General features: G+C 39.1%; 1 protein-coding gene across 4 annotated transcripts in view; it reads right to left on the bottom strand.

The window, feature by feature from the left end:
* The window catches only part of LOC114143798 (transcription initiation factor TFIID subunit 4), a 110,456-nt gene extending 92,202 nt beyond the window's left edge, over positions 1–18,254 (bottom strand). For 2 of the 4 annotated variants that reach the window (XM_028016123.1, XM_028016124.1), the window contains exons 1-2: positions 16,797–18,250; positions 11,844–11,998 (exon numbers count right to left, since the gene is read on the bottom strand). In XM_028016123.1, the coding sequence (XP_027871924.1) occupies positions 11,844–11,998; positions 16,797–18,168 (1,527 nt within the window). In that variant the 5' untranslated portion in view covers positions 18,169–18,250. Of the gene's footprint in view, positions 1–11,843; positions 11,999–16,796 lie in introns of all 4 variants that reach the window. The other 2 variants (XM_028016125.1, XM_028016126.1) reach the window with 2 other exon arrangements.
* Between the last annotated feature and the right edge of the window lie 784 nt (positions 18,255–19,038).

Genomic DNA, 19,038 nt, shown 5'->3' with positions numbered 1-19,038 from the left:
GGGCTATTTGCTCTTGTTGCCAACACAATAGACGTTCTGCTAGCTGTAGTTTGTTTTAAAACTGTTCAGAGAGGCACTCCTTTAGTTTGGATACAAAGACTTGGTTTTTTGTTTTGTTTTCAGCTGAATCTGTTTTCCTTGTAAGCCAGGGAAAACAATAAGTGGGGGAAGTGTGACACCACGCTACTATATAGCCCACCTCCTTGCCAAGACAACCCAGGAGGCCTTCTGCTCTGACCTCTGTCACCCAGACAAGACCAAGAAGTCATAGAAATACCTCCACAAACACACGTGCTTCCAAATTTAGGCTCAAACGGGGCTACAAACATGTAACTGCAATACTTTTGATGAATATTGAAATGTGGTGCAGTTTACTTTGAATTTTGGCAACTTAGCCACTTAAAAATGTACACATTATGTGAATCAAGGGAAGTCAGAGAGCATCCAACTGGCTAAACATAGTAATGGCATTAATAGTATGAATGACCCTTCAAATAGAATGACAATTTCATCCAAGCAAATATTGATATAGTGATCCGATACATTGTGCAGTTTTACACTCATTTAAACTGCAGTTTCATGCACACAGTGAAAACATGGGCAGTTTTTCGGTGCAGAAGTAGGATAAGAAAAGGAGGAGGGAGTTTCCCCTCCACTAAAAGTTTTGTAGAGCTAAAGAGTTGGGGGAAGTCAGTGTATGACGGATGAATGGGGGGGAGGTAGGAGCCACGGGGTGCATCCCACCCCCAGCTATGCCCCACTCGTGCTCACTTTCACTCCCACATGAGCACACTGGAGAACCAAAGCCTTGTTAGCTTTTTAAAATAATCAGGCAGTTGGATGATGAATGATTTAACAGGTATGGAAGGAAGGAAGCTCAGGATGCCTTCCGTTTCTCCCCTCGGGCTCATAGGAAGAGTGACAGGCCGACAGAGGGGTTGAGCTCTGGGAATAAACACCATTCCCTTTCATTTCGCAGCTACTGCGTTTCCTGTTGAGATGGCAACGCCGCGGCCCACTAATTTGTCAACAGAGTGACTGGGAGAGGCGATGACAATCTGCAAGTCTCTTTTGAGCGGAGCATGTCAGGATGGAGGCAGGTTGGCTGGCTAGAAGCAAAGTTTTACTCTGAACTGGTACAGATTTCTATCCACAACACCCTGACCAACTTACTGTCTAGCATTTAACAGTTTTTCTCATGAATATTTAGGTGAAAACATTTAATAAGAACAACCACTCAGTGCCAAAAAGCATAACAGTTTATTCTTTGAGGGAGCAGAATTACCTGCAAGGTTGTATTACGCACCAGAATGTTACATTTCTGAATTTTAAACCCTGATATTTGGCATTTTGCATATGAACCCAACCAGAGGACGTGTTTTTGAACATTTTATGTCAGTTCTACCACCTTCTTCTAATTCCCCAGATATAATCTGCTTTAGCTTTCACTAACTTTTGAAATAAAGCATAATGATATAAAATCAAAATATTGTCTTATCTTGAGGATACACAGAAATTAGGAGGAACAGATAATCGTAATTGTCAGAGAATAAATGCAGGACGAACCAAACTGGAAAAATTAAGTAATGAAATGCTGCCCTCTACTGTCAATGTTTTGTCTTTGCAGTTACCTTTAAAACATCACAACTACAAACTTCAATGTTTTTTATTGATTGAAGATTAAACTGAAGGAGGAGCAGGAGGAAAACAATACATAGTTTAATTTCTTGCTACTCCTCAAAAAAAGGTCAGATCTCTGAAGCTCATGGCTATTATTCAACCACTACAATTCTCACACCTGAGATGTGGATCTCTTCAACTCCTCCAGAGTTACTATGAATATCTTGGCTGTTTCCTGTTTTAACACAACATTCGCTCCAAAGAGGTTTTTACGGCTTGGGACATTGGTTTTGACCCTAGCTCTGTTTTAAACCTCTCAGACACTTTATCTTTGTTTTGTGTCCTTAGGTCACCAAAGTGCAGCTTGTTCATTAATATTCTAAGGCCGACATACAATAAAAGTATTAACTTCTGAAGAGAAGTGGTTACCCTGGATTTTATTTTGTGTTTTATCATACTGTAAGAGCAGCAAGCTCTCGCTAGTCTAGCCCCTTTAAGCTCCTTCGTACACCACATATTTTGTCCAAAAAAGAGGTCTTTAATCCAATTGGTATGTATGTGTCTTTACTGGACATACTGAAGGGAAACATACAGATTCAAAAAACAAATAGAAAGTGATAGTCAAAAAACTGTTTTACTCTTGGGGTGTCAGGCTTCTACAAAAAGAAAATGCTTTTCATCCTTTTTAAACTAATTATTCAACAACCAGTCACAAAGCATTGTAATTGTAAGCTTAAATAACATACAATCCATGATGCTTATATTCTTCAAATAGCAGAAAAACTGTAAGTCACAGAAATAACTCAAGTAACAATAATAACACTTTAATTATTTATATGTCTCCCACAATACTGAACAGGGATGGAAACTATTTTCATCTCAGTGAAAAATCAAGGGATATACAATTGCCTAAATTAACAAATAACCAAGAAATTAGATTGTAATTATTGAGAGATAAATACTTTTGGAAACATGTCTGGACTCCAGATCCTCATATTTCATTTATAGTAATAACGGAAGCTTAAGATTTGACCAATAACATTATTATTAGAAAATAAAAATAAAAACACACACAATAAATGACTGATGAAATTCTAAATGGTTTGTTCTGAATCATAAAAACATTTATTTACCTGGCAGGTGCTCTGTGTCAGTAAAACTAATCTGAACTTAGAGGACCTAAACATTTACCTACCTTGTAATTGAACACTATTACTTTCCAAAGGTGTGCACCCAGAAGCATAAGTTCCAGCTTCCAAATGAATGATGTATCCACAGGTGATAAGAATCAAATTCCTATTAATGATTCAGCAACCCGTAAAATTTTTATGAGAAGACCCCGTGGAGTCATTATGAAGCCTTGAGATGTTAATTCACCAATGAATCTCAATTGAATTTATGGATAAAATAATCAAGTATATCCATTTGTTCTAATTAGGCGTTTTAAGATATCAATCACACTGCAATTAACAACTAGAGTTAAGCCGTGCGTTTATTCACAGGGTTCAGGCTCAACAGTGTGAAAAAAGATCAATGTTCATCAAATTCAATCAGTCAAATTCGTTTTCACAAAAGTCACCAACCACCAATTAACTCAGATTATGCAGAGCTAAAGACATTGGGTTACACCTTAGCTGTGTAACCCTTGCTCTCAAGAGCTAAAATTGGTTTTATGCCCTAATATAATATAAAAATGCACCTTGGGCGTGCCGTGGTGGCGGAGTGGTTAGTGCGACCCACATTCAGAGGCAACGTGGCCTCGATGCGGCTGTCACGGGTTCGACTCCTGGACCCGACAACGTTTACTGCATGTCTTCTCCCCTCGAATTCCCCCTTTCCTGTCAGCCTACTTTGAAAAAGGGACACTATAGCCCACAAAAAGACCCCTTGCAGGGCGATAAAAAACAAATAGAAAAAAATAAAATAATAAAATAAAAATGCACCTTAAGCTGCAATGAAATGAAGATATGTGGGTTACACTTTACAAGTGTTGCATAGTTCACTTTTTGTTCCACACAAAGCAGCTGCTACAAGAAATAAATGTAAAGTTGAAATGAATTTAACCATTACAATGGTTGTCTGTTGCATTGGATGTTAGCTTAGCAGACCTCAAATTAGCAGCAATTCAGGTCAGCGCTGTATTGATTTACTGGGTTCCTACATGTTTCTTATGGAAAAAGGAGGAACGACATGTTGAGTGCAAAGAGTGCTACAAAATTCTTCAACAGGGAAACAATGTTTCCTAAATTTTTTGTGATCCAGTAAGTTCAAATATCAGGAGATAATGGAGATTATAAGGTGGTTATAATTTGGCATGAAGGGGGGCCTGACTGTGATGTCCCAATATGTCTATCAGTGTAAAAAAATATATATCAAACACGCCCACCTTTTCAGACTGTATCTGGACAATGCTTGACAGCAATAAATTCCTTAAATGAGAATATTGGGCATGTCATTAGCACTTTCTTTAACAAGGTTAATATCTGGATTAAAAAGAAGATCAAGTTATGTTTGGTTAAGTGTAGCTACATTTACAGACCAACAAGCCTAACAAATTAAATATGTTTTGATTTTTTTTTTTACAATTAATAGTTGCTGTTACGGCTACTCTTGGATTTTAACAAAAATCAAAAATCAAAAGGTGCCAGAGTAGTTTCTAGGAGGAGGGTTTTCCGACTCATCCAAAACAAAGCACTCGCGGAAAGTTTTCTGGTGGCAAACGGTGACTTTCTCAATGTACAAAAATAACAGAAACACTCTCCGAGTTGACTTTCCAAAAAATGTAAAATTAAACTTTATTTGGTGCGGTGGAAAAACTATTTCACCCCTCGCTCCTTAACCAAACAATCAGATGCCCTGCAGCAGCTGCTTCCGCTGCCTAATCACAGCAGGAGGCCACCTGATAAGGAGGAGGGTCTAAACAAAACAAATAAATAAACAAGTTACAATAGATATATTATTTATATAAATGTAGATCTGTAACCTTAAATTAATCCAATTCTTAATAGGCTCCAACATCCCGGCCCCAAATTGTTAGCCTTAGCAAAGTAACAATTTACAAAAATAATATTCATAGGAGCCTAGTATCTAGCAAAAACATGACAGACATTTAATTATGATCTTTAAAAATCAATGTTCATAATCCTTTTGTCTATAAATGTTATCTAGAGCCTCTCAACATTTCTAATGCTTAAAGCAGTCTATAGTAAATATTAGAAAGTCTTTTATTTCATCCTGCTGCCTCCATTAAAAGACAGAGCTTATCTATTGGTCGCTGGATAACATTGGCTTTGGTTTTAACCAAAACACTTCTAACAAAGCCTTTGGCATCTGGAAAAGTCTTCATAACACGGCCCATTGTCCATGCGCTCCTTGGTGCCGAGTTATCCACAATAACAACCAGATCTCCAGGGCTGAAGTTCCTCTTTTTGCTGTTCCACTTGCTTCGTTCTTGCATGAGTGGGAGATACTCCCTTATCCAACGTCTCCAGAAAAGATCTGCAAGATACTGTGCTTGTCTCCATCTTCTTCTTGAATATTGATCTGTTTTGTCAAAGACTCCTGGTGGTATGGTTGCTTTCCCTTTCAGCTGGAGTAAATGGTTTGGTGTTAGTGGTTCTAAGTCATTGGGGTCATTTGACACTGAAGTTATTGGCCTGTCATTTAGGATGGCTTCTACTTCACATAGTGCTGTTGACAGGGTTTCATCGTCCAGTGTTTGTTCCTTTAGAATAGATGTGAGGGTCTTTTTGATTAGACGTATTAGTCTTTCCCAGACTCCACCGTGGTGAGCCCCGTAAGGAGGGTTAAAAATCCATTTTATTCCCTCTACTAAAAGAGCCTTTTGGATTTTCTGATGATTTAGCTCTCTTAATGCTTCTTGTAGTTCCTTTTGTGCTCCCACAAAGTTTGTCCCGCAGTCTGTTCTGATGCTCATCATTGATCCTCTTCTGCAGATGAATCTGCGTATAGCATTTATGCACGAGTCTGTGGTTAAAAAATTGGCCATCTCCAGGTGGACAGCTCGACTCACCAGACAGGTGAATATGACTCCCCATCGTTTCACCTGAGCTCGTCCTCTTTTTACTTCAATAGGACCAAAGTAGTCAATGCCAACATGACTAAAAGGAGGTAGGTCTGGAAATAAACGGTCCTCAGGAAGGTCCAACATCTTCTGTTCACCAGGTTTTGCCTGTATCCGTCTACAGAATACACAGCTCTTGATAATTTTTCTGGCTAAAGAGTTTGCATGTGGGAGCCAGAATTTCTGCCTTAGCTTGGAGAGCATGTGGCTCCTTCCTGAATGTCCAACTTGGTGATGAATTTGTTGTAAGAGGAGGTTAGATATATGTGAACCTTTAGGTAAAATGATCGGGTTTTTCTGGTGGATTGGCATTGTACTTTTATTTATCCTGCCGCCAACTCTCAAAATGCTACCATCAAGCATCGGATCCAGTTTGAGGATGGTACTTCTTGAACTAAGAGGTTTGCCTTGTTCCAAGTAAGTAAATTCACAGTCAAAGTAGCGTTTTTGTTCAAAACAAATTATAGCTTTCTCTGCATTTTGCATGTCTTCCACTGACAGGTTTTGGGTTTCATGTTGATTTTTCAGCTTTTTCATCACTCCTGAAGACAGGTGAGTTTGACTTTTTCTTTGCTGGCTTAGCAGTAGAAGATGTCTTTTCACTTTTAATATCCAGGCTACCGACTTCTGAAGTTTGTTCCATGTTGAATGATACTTGATTAGCTTGCATACTGGATGTTGATCCTCCACTATCACACTGTTGATTGTGATCTCCTTTCTCACCTCAGGATCGTTTGCTGGTATTTCTTCCAGACCTTCTGTGTGCCTCGGCCATGTTCTTTTTTCTCTGCTGAGATATTCCGGACCGGTCAGCCATTTTGAACTTACGAAAGATTCCACATAAAGCCCTCTTGATGCGTCGTCGGCTGGGTTGACTTTTGAACTTATGTATCTCCACTGGCTGGTGTGGGAGAGGTCATGGATTACTGCAATCCTGTTGGATACAAAAGTGTGAAATCTTTTCGTTTGATTGTGAATATATTTCAACACAGATGTACTATCTGTCCAGAAAGTTGAATCTGTAAGTGGTAATTGCAGCTCTTTCTTTAGCATTCGATCCACTTTTACAGCCAATGTTGCTGCTGTGAGTTCCAGTCTGGGTATGGTCATCTGCTTTAGAGGTGCCACTCTAGCTTTTCCAAATATGAAGCAGACATGGATTTGACCTTGGTGATTTGATAATCTGAGGTAGCTTACTGTACCATAGCCTGACTCACTTGCATCACAAAAGTGATGCAATTCAGCAGTTTCCACAGGATCAAAGTTTTCAGGCTTTATGCACCTTGCAACTTGAAAGTCATGTAGCAGATTTAACTCCTTGAGCCATCTTTGCCAAGGCTTTGCATATTCCTGGGGAATGACATGATCCCATCCATATTTGGTTTTGCAGAGTTCTTGGAGTAATTGTTTGGCTTTCAGGACGAAAGGAGAAAGAAATCCTAATGGGTCATATACTGAACTCACTGTGGAGAGTATACCTCTTCTGGTAGCAGGTCGACTCCTGATGGTTACTTTAAAGCTGAAGGTGTCACTGAGAGTGTCCCAGTGGAGTCCAAGTGCAGACTCAACTGTTATTTGTTCTTTCGGCTTTTCTTTGTCCAGATCTAGTTCCTTAAATGCTCCAGCTCTGTGATGTTCAGGGATGCTTGCCAGCACTTCATGGTTGTTGCTGACCCATTTTGTTAATGTGAAACCTCCCTCACTGCATATTTTGGTGAGATCTGTGACAAGCTTCATTGCCTGATTTACTGTTGCCACTGATCGGAGGCAATCATCCACATAAAAGTTACTTTTAATGGTTTCGATAACCTCATCAGAATAATGCTTCTGGTTGTCAGTAGCAGTTTGACGCAGAGCAAAATTAGCGATGCTTGGGGATGATATAGAGCCAAAGAGGTGAACTTTCATCCTGTAAACCTCCAGAGGTTTGTTAATGTTCCCTTCTGGCCACCACAGAAACCTCAGGACATCTCTGTCTTTCTCATCCACATAGACTTGATAAAACATTGCCTCAATGTCTGCCATTACTGCGATTGGTTCTTGGCGAAACCTTAGCAGTACCCCAATAAGGGTGTTTGTTAAATCAGGCCCTTGGAGGAGCTCCTTGTTCAGAGAGGTTCCTTGATATGAGGATGTACAGTCAAACACCACCCTCAGTTTGTGCTTTCGCTTATGGTAGACACCATGATGTGGAATGTACCAGACATGTCCATCCTCCCTGCAAAGCTGCTCAAATGGAACCTTTTCTGCATAGCCCCTTTTCAAAATGTCCTCCATAAATGATGTGTATTCTTCTGCATACATCCTATCCTTCTTAAACCTTTTCATAAGGTGCTGTGTGCGTTCCTTAACCATTTTATAGTTATCAGGCATAACTTTGTCTTTATTTCTGAAAGGAAGTGGTAGGTGATAGTGTCCATCTTTAATATACAATGAGCCAGAAGCAATCTCCATAAAACACTTATCCTCAACAGACATCTCAATTTTCTCCTCATATAAGTTCTCAGAGAAATCCTGGTTATATTGTCTGATGAGCAGATCCTTCAATTCAGTAACAGAAATTCTGTTACTTGACACTGCAATAGGCCCAGCATATTCTGCGGTACTATCAACACCAAGTGGTCCAGTTACCACCCATCCAAGTACAGTTTCCACTGCATATGGTCCATTATCATGACTATTTATTATTTTCCATGGCTCTAATGCTCGAGGAATGTCAGTTCCAATGAGGAGTTCAATGTCTGCCTCAATTTTCTTTAAATGGACACCCCTGAGATGAGGCCACATCTCCAGATCAGCTTGTGTAATGATGTTTTCTTTTGAGACAGGTATTCTATCCTGTGTGTAAACTTTCGGCAGGTCCAAATATGTACAGCCCTTCAAATCTCCCACCTCTAGTCCTCTAACCTCATAGGTTTCTGCAGGCTTTTCCTGTCCCATTGTTCGCAGAAGTATCTCTGTTTTGCGTCCTTTCAAATTTAGTCGGTTCATCAATCTTACAGTACAAAACGTTGCAGTGCTGCCCGGGTCAAGGAAAGCATAGGTCTGAATATATTTGTCCCCTTTTGCCACCTTAACTCGGACGGGAACAATTGCAAGTGCACATTTTCTCCCGGCCCCGGTTGAGTCACCTGCTGAAACAAGAGCACTGCCTATGGGAGTTTCTTCAATCTCAGTTTGACTGTCCTGCTTTGACACTTTTGCACTTTTAATATGGAGTACTGTTGGATGTCTCATTTGACAAACTTGACACATTAGTCTCCTCTTACAATTTTTGCTTAAATGACCTTTTCGTAGGCAACCAAAGCAATATCCGTGACTTCTCAAAAATTCAACTTTACTATCACGTGACTCTGTTTTAAAATGCAAACAGTCAGTTAAGTTGTGTTTTTCTTCGCAGAATCCACAGTGAGGGATAATGGGACTGGGTGTGGTTTCAGGAGGTGGTGGAGGCAAAACTGATTGCTTTATAGCACATCCTGTATTCTCGGTAACTATTGATGTTGCAAAGCTGCTGTTTTTACCTCTTATTGATTTTAGTTCACCTTTGCCTCTTGGGAATGTTTTTTTGGTTGTTGTTTGGTCTTGAATGTCTCCAAACAAAGGATCCAAAAGCATGTTAGCATGATTTTCCACAAACTCAACAAGATGTTTAAATCTGACTCTCCTGCCAGTTTTCTGTTGTATTTCATAAGCTGTGGTTCGCCATCTTTCTCGCAGTTTATAAGGTAGTTTGGATGCTAGCAGCCTTAAGTTTGATGGGATTTCAAGGTCCTCTATGTACTGTAAATCTTGCATTACATTACAACATCCTCTCAAATACATTGCATATGCATACAACATTTTTCCATCCTCAGCTTTAATTGCTGGCCAGTTCAAGGCTTTATCCAAATAAGCTCCAGAAACTTTAATTTCATTTCCAAACTGCTCCTTTAATAGTTGTTTAGCTTCTCTGTAGCCTTTACTTCCTTCCATATGTAAGCAGCTGCGAACCAAATCTCTTGGCAAACCAGATGTAAATTGTTCTAGATAATACAGTCTGTCTTTATCATTTTTAGTCCTGTCTTCAATTAATTGTTCAAATGCATGAACAAAAGACTGGTATTTTAATGGGTTACCATCAAACACAGAAATATTTCTCGGAGGTAACATAGACAGGTTTTGCTGGCTGACAATGAGTTCTGCTATGTCATTTTGTCTTTGAATAACAACACTAAAATTGTCATTAGCAGCAGTAACAGCCACATCTGGGTAATCATGTACAGTTTGAGATGCATTATGATCATAAGTTGCAGCTTCAGTTTCACTTTCAGTGGGTTTCTTATTTTGAGGTTTATTCTCTGCTGTGCTTAAACTCCTGGGAGAAGATTTACATCTCTCAAAAATAGTCCGTTGAAGTGGAGTTTTTGGTATAGCACCTAGCTGCATAAATTCCACATTGCCCTCTATCGACTCTGGTTCTTGATGAGAGCTATAATATTCATTCATACCATCACCTAAAGATGGTTTCTGGTCCACCTCATCACTTTGCAAGGTCTTTATTTTAGCGGTTGATGCTGCAAGATCAGCTTCTAGCTCAATTTGCTCCATCTTTAACTTCAATTTTGCTTCCTCCATTTGCAAAGCATGTTTCTCTTTCAAGGCAGCAACTCGTGCCAGTGCAGCAGCCTGTTCTGCTTTGGCCTTTTTTAACTCTGCAGAGACTGAGGAAGATCTGGATGCTGATGATCTTATGGAAGAAGAGGATTTTGATTTCTGTGATACATTGGATATGCTGTCAGATGGTCTGATTGTTGATTGTACAATGTCTTTTTTCCATGTTTCGACATCGTTCAAAAAATAATTTAGGTTAGTTATTCGAGGCTCAAACCAGTCATCGTAATCATTTTCTTTTTCTTCCTCTGATAAGAGCTCTTGAACTAACTTATGAGCATTTCTAAACTCATCCACAGCTTCCTTAAATGCTTGCACTGATTCATTGACTGCATCAACATTTCCTGCATCCGACATCAAAGTCTTGATTTCATTAATCTTTCTAGTACAGGCACCCAGTCTGCCTCTGCGCGAAAGAACGCGCACCTTTAACATGTCCTCAGACGCAGGAGGAGTTTCAGGATCAGACATCGTTAATTATCACACAGATCCCTTCTCTGTCAAATAAGTTCATCAATAAGAATTCTTCTTTGCCACAGTCCTTTTTCAAAATCAACAACTTTGCTTTCGGTAGTGATCCATAGTTTCTTTGTAGCGCAGCGGCGCTTTCATTCATAAACTTAATCAGCTGGTTTTACTCACGACCCGCTGGCTGCTTTCTTTTTTCGTCTGCGAGTGATCCGCTGGATCCCCCAACTTTGCGTCTTTCATCAAGTCATCAGTGAAGTTTTTCCACTTGTTACGGCTACTCTTGGATTTTAACAAAAATCAAAAATCAAAAGGTGCCAGAGTAGTTTCTAGGAGGAGGGTTTTCCGACTCATCCAAAACAAAGCACTCGCGGAAAGTTTTCTGGTGGCAAACGGTGACTTTCTCAATGTACAAAAATAACAGAAACACTCTCCGAGTTGACTTTCCAAAAAATGTAAAATTAAACTTTATTTGGTGCGGTGGAAAAACTATTTCACCCCTCGCTCCTTAACCAAACAATCAGATGCCCTGCAGCAGCTGCTTCCGCTGCCTAATCACAGCAGGAGGCCACCTGATAAGGAGGAGGGTCTAAACAAAACAAATAAATAAACAAGTTACAATAGATATATTATTTATATAAATGTAGATCTGTAACCTTAAATTAATCCAATTCTTAATAGGCTCCAACAGTTGCATTATTGCATTTTTTTTATATATTGAATACCTATATGTTTCTCAGCTCAAATAAAACTATGCTGTTTCCGTTTCCACTATAAAACCATACAAAAAACCTAATGTCTTCTAAAGAAATGAAAATGAGATTTTAAAAAAATAATTTGAATGAATGTATATGAAAGTTACCAAAGAGCAGCATGCTTCCAGTTTTTGTCCTTACCTATAAACAATCAGATGATAGTGAGTGTAAAAGCAGACCATGCCACAGAGACATAACACACCAGAACAAGGGATGTCATTGCATCATGGTATCTAGCACTGAGCTCTGGAGGCGAGTCTCACCTGTGGAGTTGTTACTCTGAAGGACGTTCCCGTTGTTGGAGCAGCAGGTCTCGGGGAGATGTTGTTCTGGGCCTGGGCTTGAGCCTGGGCTTGGGCCAAAGCCTGCTGAGGAACCAACACCAACTGGCCCAATTCCGTGCGCACCAGCACCATTCCTGCAAGGCAGCAAGGAACGACTATTAGCGCTTAAGTCATATCAATGTTTCATCACACCAACACAGCCATGAGTAAGAAACAGCCAAAGGCCATTCCTCAATTATGTTGTTGTATCTCATGTCTCATGCAGTTTCCCTCCCATTCACTGGTGAGATCAATGTCTGAATTTAAGGCTTTTCTGTGAGGTCTGACCTAACAATTAAGATTTTAAATAGATTTCACATAGGAACTATGACACATAAAGGAGCCAAAACTGCACGGCAGGTACTTCAGTAGAGGTAGAGCGAGCTTTGAAATCAAAAGAATATGAAGAAACTAAATGATCATTAAGATTTAAGCATCAAACATTTATTTCCGCTTTCAACAAACTCAAAGAAAATGCCTTCTGTTAGTTAATGCATGTACACGTTGACCAATAAAAGCCAATTAAGGTAAAATTGTCTGATTCTGACCTCTGGTCGATTTACTAATGCATTTCTTTTTATAGCATTGACAATTTGTCAAAGTTTATTGTAAATAACAAAGTTGACCATATATTCTGACCCTGTTATGGTACTGTTAGACTAAATTATTTTTTTCTGCGGTCAGATGACTCAGAGGAAGGGCAGCACAGAAACCCTTCTGGCTACTGACCATGAACAAGTAAAGTAAGAATAGTAGCACAATCAATAAAACTGCTCAATTATGTCCATCTGTTCACTGAATTCTTTGAATTTAGAAAAACTATCAAATTCTCAGTTCAAAAAGCAAAACATATGTCCATAAATGTGGAATATTTGAAATGTTTTAAATAAATATTTTCTTTAAAGTATTTAAAACCAATGGGAAGTGAGACTGGAACAAAATGAATACAGAATAGTTGTACATTCTGCTCTCAGAGCGACTGATTGAACCGATAAATTCGGGGCTAGTGCCATTGAAGCTACATCTGGAGTCATCGGCTAAAATAATGTTGCCAAAAACTAAACGTTCTCCATCTCTTTCCATTAACTTTTTACTTTTCATAAGAATAGAAAGTCATTCTGTTTCTTTCTTGTGTATCTGTTATGTCTTCTGAAACCCCATCAGCCTTGGCACATGGTCGCTCGTATACTGAGCCAGGTTCTGGTTTTAGTGGAGATTTCTTCCAGTTAAAAGGGAGGGGGTTTTTTTCTCTCTAATGTTGATACATGAATGCTCAGTATGAGGGAGTACTGTAAAAGTGACACGTGATTGTCTACTGTCGCTACATGTTCGTCCAGGAGAAGTGAATGCAGCAAATCAGTGACTCAATGCAAACTGCGGGGTTTCCTTAGATGAAAAACTTTTTGACTAATTTGAATAATGAACTGAACTCGACTGCATTGTTTGACAACTGGGTTCAATTGAAATGTATGTATGACTGAAATAAAATTACTTTTTATAAAATGCCTTGAGATTATCAAAATGATTCTGTCAAGTAAACATAATTAAGTTTGTAGTTGAAAGGAAGATATTTGGTTGATGGCAGTGAAACTGGTCTCACAGGCATCTAACATTCAGTACCTTGCAAAATTATTTTGACTTTTTTCACACTAAAGCCCCAAATGCCAGTCTAATTCAGACACTTTAACTTATAAACCAACAGAAAATAGTGGATAATTGTTAAATCAAATTAAAATAATACATCTTTTTCAACAGTTGTGTATGTATTTATATTCAGATCATTTTACTCTGATACACTGAAATAAAACACTGTGCAGCCAACAGCACTGAGTAGTACCTGAATTAGCAAACACAGTGAGTCAATCTATGAGTGTATGATTGACTCACTGAAATATGACTGTATTTAATAAAAATACAGTCCAAGAGGTTTGTCAGTGAAAATTTGTGAACAAACAGCGTCATGAAAACCAAGGAACACAGCAGACAGGTTAGGAATGGGTTGTGGAGAAGCTTAAACCAGAACTAGGTTAAGAAAAAACATATACAGCACTTGAAAATCTCATGGATCACTGATCATTCCATCATCTAGTAATGTAAAGAGTATAGTACAACTAACCTACCCAAATACAATGGCCCAACTAAATAGAAATGCTAGGCAAGAAAATCATTCATTAGGAAAGCAACTAAAAGGCAAATTATCAAGTCCTTTGATCATTGCCAACTACAAAAAGACAGAAATTGGTAACTATTTACCATTTTTCAATAGACTTATCCTTATTGGTGTTAATCAAATCCTCTTTATATTTCCTCAGGTATTTTGATGATTTGATCTGGTAAACAACCTCCAAGCCTCTGAGGTTGGAAGACCTCCTTGCCATCACCCTAATCTTTAGCTCCCTCCAGACTCTCTAGCAGTTCAGAAAATGGGAATTGTACATCCACATATTGTTACTTGAGAAGGAGTTATTATTAATCCAGAAGGTCCAGCAATTCTTGAGGCAGACTACTGTCTAGTTTATGACATTTTTGAAAAATATTTCATTAGTTATTTTTATTGAATATTTCAATTTGTTCTCTATGTTTGTGTTGAAACAGATGCAATCATAAAAACTTTGCATCTGAAAGGCTTCAAATCTTAAACCTTTCAAAGAAAAATAATTTTTTTATATATTATCCATACTGGCTAGTTCTATATCTGAAATTTCCTGTCTGAACTATTGAACAGGCTAATTACAATTAGCAATACAAGCTAATAACAAATGACACCTCTTTATTCTATGTCATTAAGCATTAAAGTAACATCTTTACTAACTGTATTAGTGTGCTGAAAAAATGTCAATGAGATACACACTGTAGAAGAACAAATGAACTTTATTAATGCAATTATCACCTTATTTTACATGCAGATCGGCCAAATTGGATGTAGAGGTCAGGGTTGGAAGAAAATCTTGTTTCCTGACTTTAGGGCGCCTTCCTGCTTATTTTGTTTTACTATAAACATGTATAAATGGATAGGAATGCTTTTTCTGTTTTTATGGCAAAACAGAACAAATGAAAAAGTCAGTAAGGCAAAACTTTGGATATAGTGAAGTATTATGTGCAGAGGCATTTCATTAATGGCACCCTGGGCAATCCTTTGTCTTGGAGCCACTCTCCTTCAACCCTGGATAGCCCAAAGGCCTCGTAAATCTCAAACCGTGTCTAAAAAAGTGAATAATCCAATTCAGGTTTAACCAGTCTAAGTATTTTTTTTTTTTTTCATTTTTGGACTAGATGTGATCAAATGGAGCCCAGAAAAAACTGAAACAGATATTTAATTTTAGCAATTATTGCAGTATTAGTATTCACAGTCTACAACATTAAGATGTGCTCACTCCCCACTGAGTGGGGTGCAAATAAGTGATAGAAAAACATGGCAGAAAGGCAACATTTGTAATGCTTATGCTGCGTATGCTTATGAAAAATAAACTCACATTAGTAAGTTGTGTTGACTTTTTATTAATGTTGTCATATCCCCAGGAGTTGAGTAAAAGTTTTTTTTTTTACTCAACTCAGGAGTGGGAGCCATTTCCCAAGATGCTTAGCGGCATGTTTTTCTATCTTGTGTTGGACCGTGAGTGAGATAGAAATGTGTTACATTGACATGCCGTGTGTATGTGTGTGATTTAAAGACATTGTTCATTTTAATGTATCTGTCAGTTAGCAATTTTAATGATATTTTGCTTACATTGCTAAGGTTCTGCTTGAACCAAATTATTGAGCTAAATTCAAAATGATTCTAGGCAAATTGCATTATCAGATCAGATATTTTGTTCATCCAAGTTAATTCTAACTCTAAATAACTGACTAAAAACAAGTAGTTATTTTAAATTTATAATGCGAGTAAACGTAAAACAGGAGAGTGTTCCTGTTTAGGTAGGTGAAGGCAGATTCCTTACATAATGTGAAATATTTATTTGGTGTAAATTAAAGTATTAAGCGATAACTACTAACAATTGACGGTTAATGAGTTATCAAGTCTTAAAAAATAATGTTTAGACAAGGGGTGGGCGATATGGACTTAAAGTTTTATCACAAAATATTGTGCCACTGTTTTAATAACAATAAAAATGATGACAAGGACTATTGATTACCTCTTTTGTAGCTAACTGCATGGCTCCATAAACACAAATGATCTGCTCTTGAAACACATAACTATATTTCTAATACACTTCTTTTGGATAACGCATAATGAAGTGTGATTTATCACTAAACTGCACAAAGTAACTGCATTTAATCATATTTTCAAATTTATTTAGATTTTATGAGACTCTTTTTGGACAAACAGTGGAGGAAATAGTTAAACAGCAATCTTGACAATAGAGAGATTAATAGTTTGGAATTCATCATGACAATGATAAATAAAAATTCTTATCACTATAAGAAATTTTATGCAATAAATGATAAACTATACCATAAATGCTCACCCATGATTTAGACAACTTGCCTTTTGTTGTTAAATCAACTTGATGAACTTTAAAACCAAAACAATGCTCTACCCTTACAAAAAAATCCCATGAAAATCACATGTGGTTCATACAAATTTTTACATGTGAATGATGTGTGAATGATGTGAATCACATCATTCTGGAACATTTCGTGGTAAAATCACATGTGATTCACATGTGAGCACATGTGATTCACATGTGATCACTATAGTTGACTTTACTTGCACTTTCAAGGCAGCAGGTGGACCTTCATTTTCAAATTAAACCACCTTCAATTAGTTTACAGTGTACATCTTTACAAGGGAAGACTAATCGTAGAGAACAACGCTTAATAACGTTTTCATAAACACATTGCACACCAAGAAAAAAAGCACATTCTCTCCAACCCTCCAAAATAAAAGCTTACCCTGTGGGATGGTAAAGCCAGGGGGAAGCTGAATGGTGGTCTGCTGCTGTGAAGGTCTGACAATCAGCTGGGGGGCTACTATCCTCTGAGACGTTGGGACCCCTGGACGGGGTTGAGACAGTGTAGGGGTGGCCACTACAGGTGTTGGAGAGGGAGCTGTGGGCCTGACTATGCTCATGGTGGAGGTCACAGCTGTGGTCTGGACAGTTCCACAGACAGATGTGGTCGCAATGGCGGTAGCACACACAGCTGTTGTAGCGGAGCTCAGAGGCTGGGTCACTGTGGTGGTGGTAGGAGCTGCTGTAGTGGTTGTTGCTGGTGTGATAGCGCAGGAAGCAGACGGTAATAGAGTGTTTATTACAGAGCTCACACTACCAACCTGGCTTTGCGTTACAATATTGGACTGACAGTCGTCTGTTTTGGAAGCTCCGGTGTCCGTGGCCGCCTTGCTGAGATCTCCCGTGGGAGATGAGGATGTGGCGGGCTCTATCCGAGCACCCTGCTGGACCAGCGCCGAAACGCTGGTCCCGTTGCCGTTCTGGGCAATACTGGCTACGATGTGACTCGGGAGTCTGTGCAAGGCAATGGTGGGAGTCCCCCGGTCCAGAGCAATAGCCGACTGACCCACGGGGAGGTTTGCGTTGGACAGAGTGAACGTGGAAGTGTTGATGGCGGATCGAGTGGAGTTTGGCGGAGTTGCGCCCGGGTCCACGGAGCTGATGATGCTGCTGTCGGTCACTGCTGTGATGCTGCTCCGTCTCGTCGTCACCGCTGCGCCGTTCAAACTCTTGATCCGCGCGGAGGGGCTCCTTCTCGGCGTCGCGACGCGCTTCCTCGGAGCGCTGGCCTCCGCGGGCGCCTCACCTGTGCACTGGCTCACGCTGGCGCTCCGACTGGATGTGGTGCTGATGCTGTCCTGCGGGGATGCCAAAGTTGACACGCCAGATGCAGTCAGCGGTGTGATGGATGCTCCATGTGATTGAATGCCGCTGCTAGTGGCGTTCACACAGCCAGCCGAAGTGCTGGGAGGCTCGCCAAAAGAAGAGGAGCAGCTCAGCGACGGAGAGGTGACAGTTTTATCCGGGCTTGCGTCCTTAGAGTTCACCTCCTGGCGCATCTCAGGTTTATTCCACCGTCCAGGTTGTTGTTGTTGTTGTTCTAGTGTTGTGGTACTCACTGGAGCTGGGAGCGTTTTTCCTAAGTGATGGTTAGCAGGGGCCACAGAGCCAGCGCCTCCGTTTTCGTCTGCTTTCCCCGCGGAGTTGCTCTGCCCAGACAGCTGAGACTCCAAAGAGCCCACCAGGTCGCTAACGGCCTTCTCATCCACCTCTGAAAAGAGCATATCTTCCAGGGGGTCGGAGGCGCCCGCCATCTCTGAGCACAGATAGCAGCTTTATAGCGGCCGCACCGCGCATGCGTGTTACTAGGCATTGTGGGAATGAGCCTAACGTCACCAGATGAGGGGGAGCTCTACGGGAGATTTTTTAACCCTCCTGGATCTCTTGACTCTTTTTGGTTGTTGCTATAATTTCATTTTTATATAAAAATTATTGAGGTAAATGGCATAGAATGTGTTCAGGTTGTCTTTTTGGGTGTGAATTTTATTTATCCACGTTATCTGTTATTGTCACCTTCCCAAAATAATGGCTTAAGTCATTTTCTTTTTTTGCCAAAAGTGATGTTATTTTTATTATTATTATTATTATTATTTGCATAAAATATCTTTTGAAAAGAAAAAAGTTGATTTTTATTATTATTATTATTATTATTATTATTATTATTATTTGCTAAATCTGTTTGGGCAATGATATGACTTAGACCATTATTTTACAAAACCAACAATAAGCAATTTGTCTTAAATAGAGTAAAAATATGACCTTTGACTTTTTGTGCCTGTGCATAAAAACTGACTCGCATTCAGAATGTTATTTTAAACACTACAAATCTCAATGTCTTTCATTCCCAGATAAAATTGCATATTAAGGCCATTGTAGATAGAAAAAAGGAAAAGTGCATTTCCTCCAAAAATAACTCGAAAAATTTTAGATTAATTTCAGGCATTTTCTTGAAACAACTAAAAAAATTCTGTTTGAAAGGACAAAAATTGCTTAAAATAGACTCAGAAATTTCAATAATAATCTCAGAAATTTTCTACAAAAAAACATGGATATTTGTGAGTTTCAAAAGTCAATAATTTCTGAGTTTTTTCTAGCAAATGTATGACTTTTAAAAAATGAAAAGT

The sequence above is a fragment of the Xiphophorus couchianus genome, chromosome 4, assembly GCF_001444195.1.
Source record: "Xiphophorus couchianus chromosome 4, X_couchianus-1.0, whole genome shotgun sequence".
Lineage (NCBI taxonomy): Eukaryota > Metazoa > Chordata > Actinopteri > Cyprinodontiformes > Poeciliidae > Xiphophorus > Xiphophorus couchianus.
The sequence above is the reverse complement of the archived record's forward strand: the minus strand, read 5'-3'. Positions and strand labels throughout refer to the sequence as shown.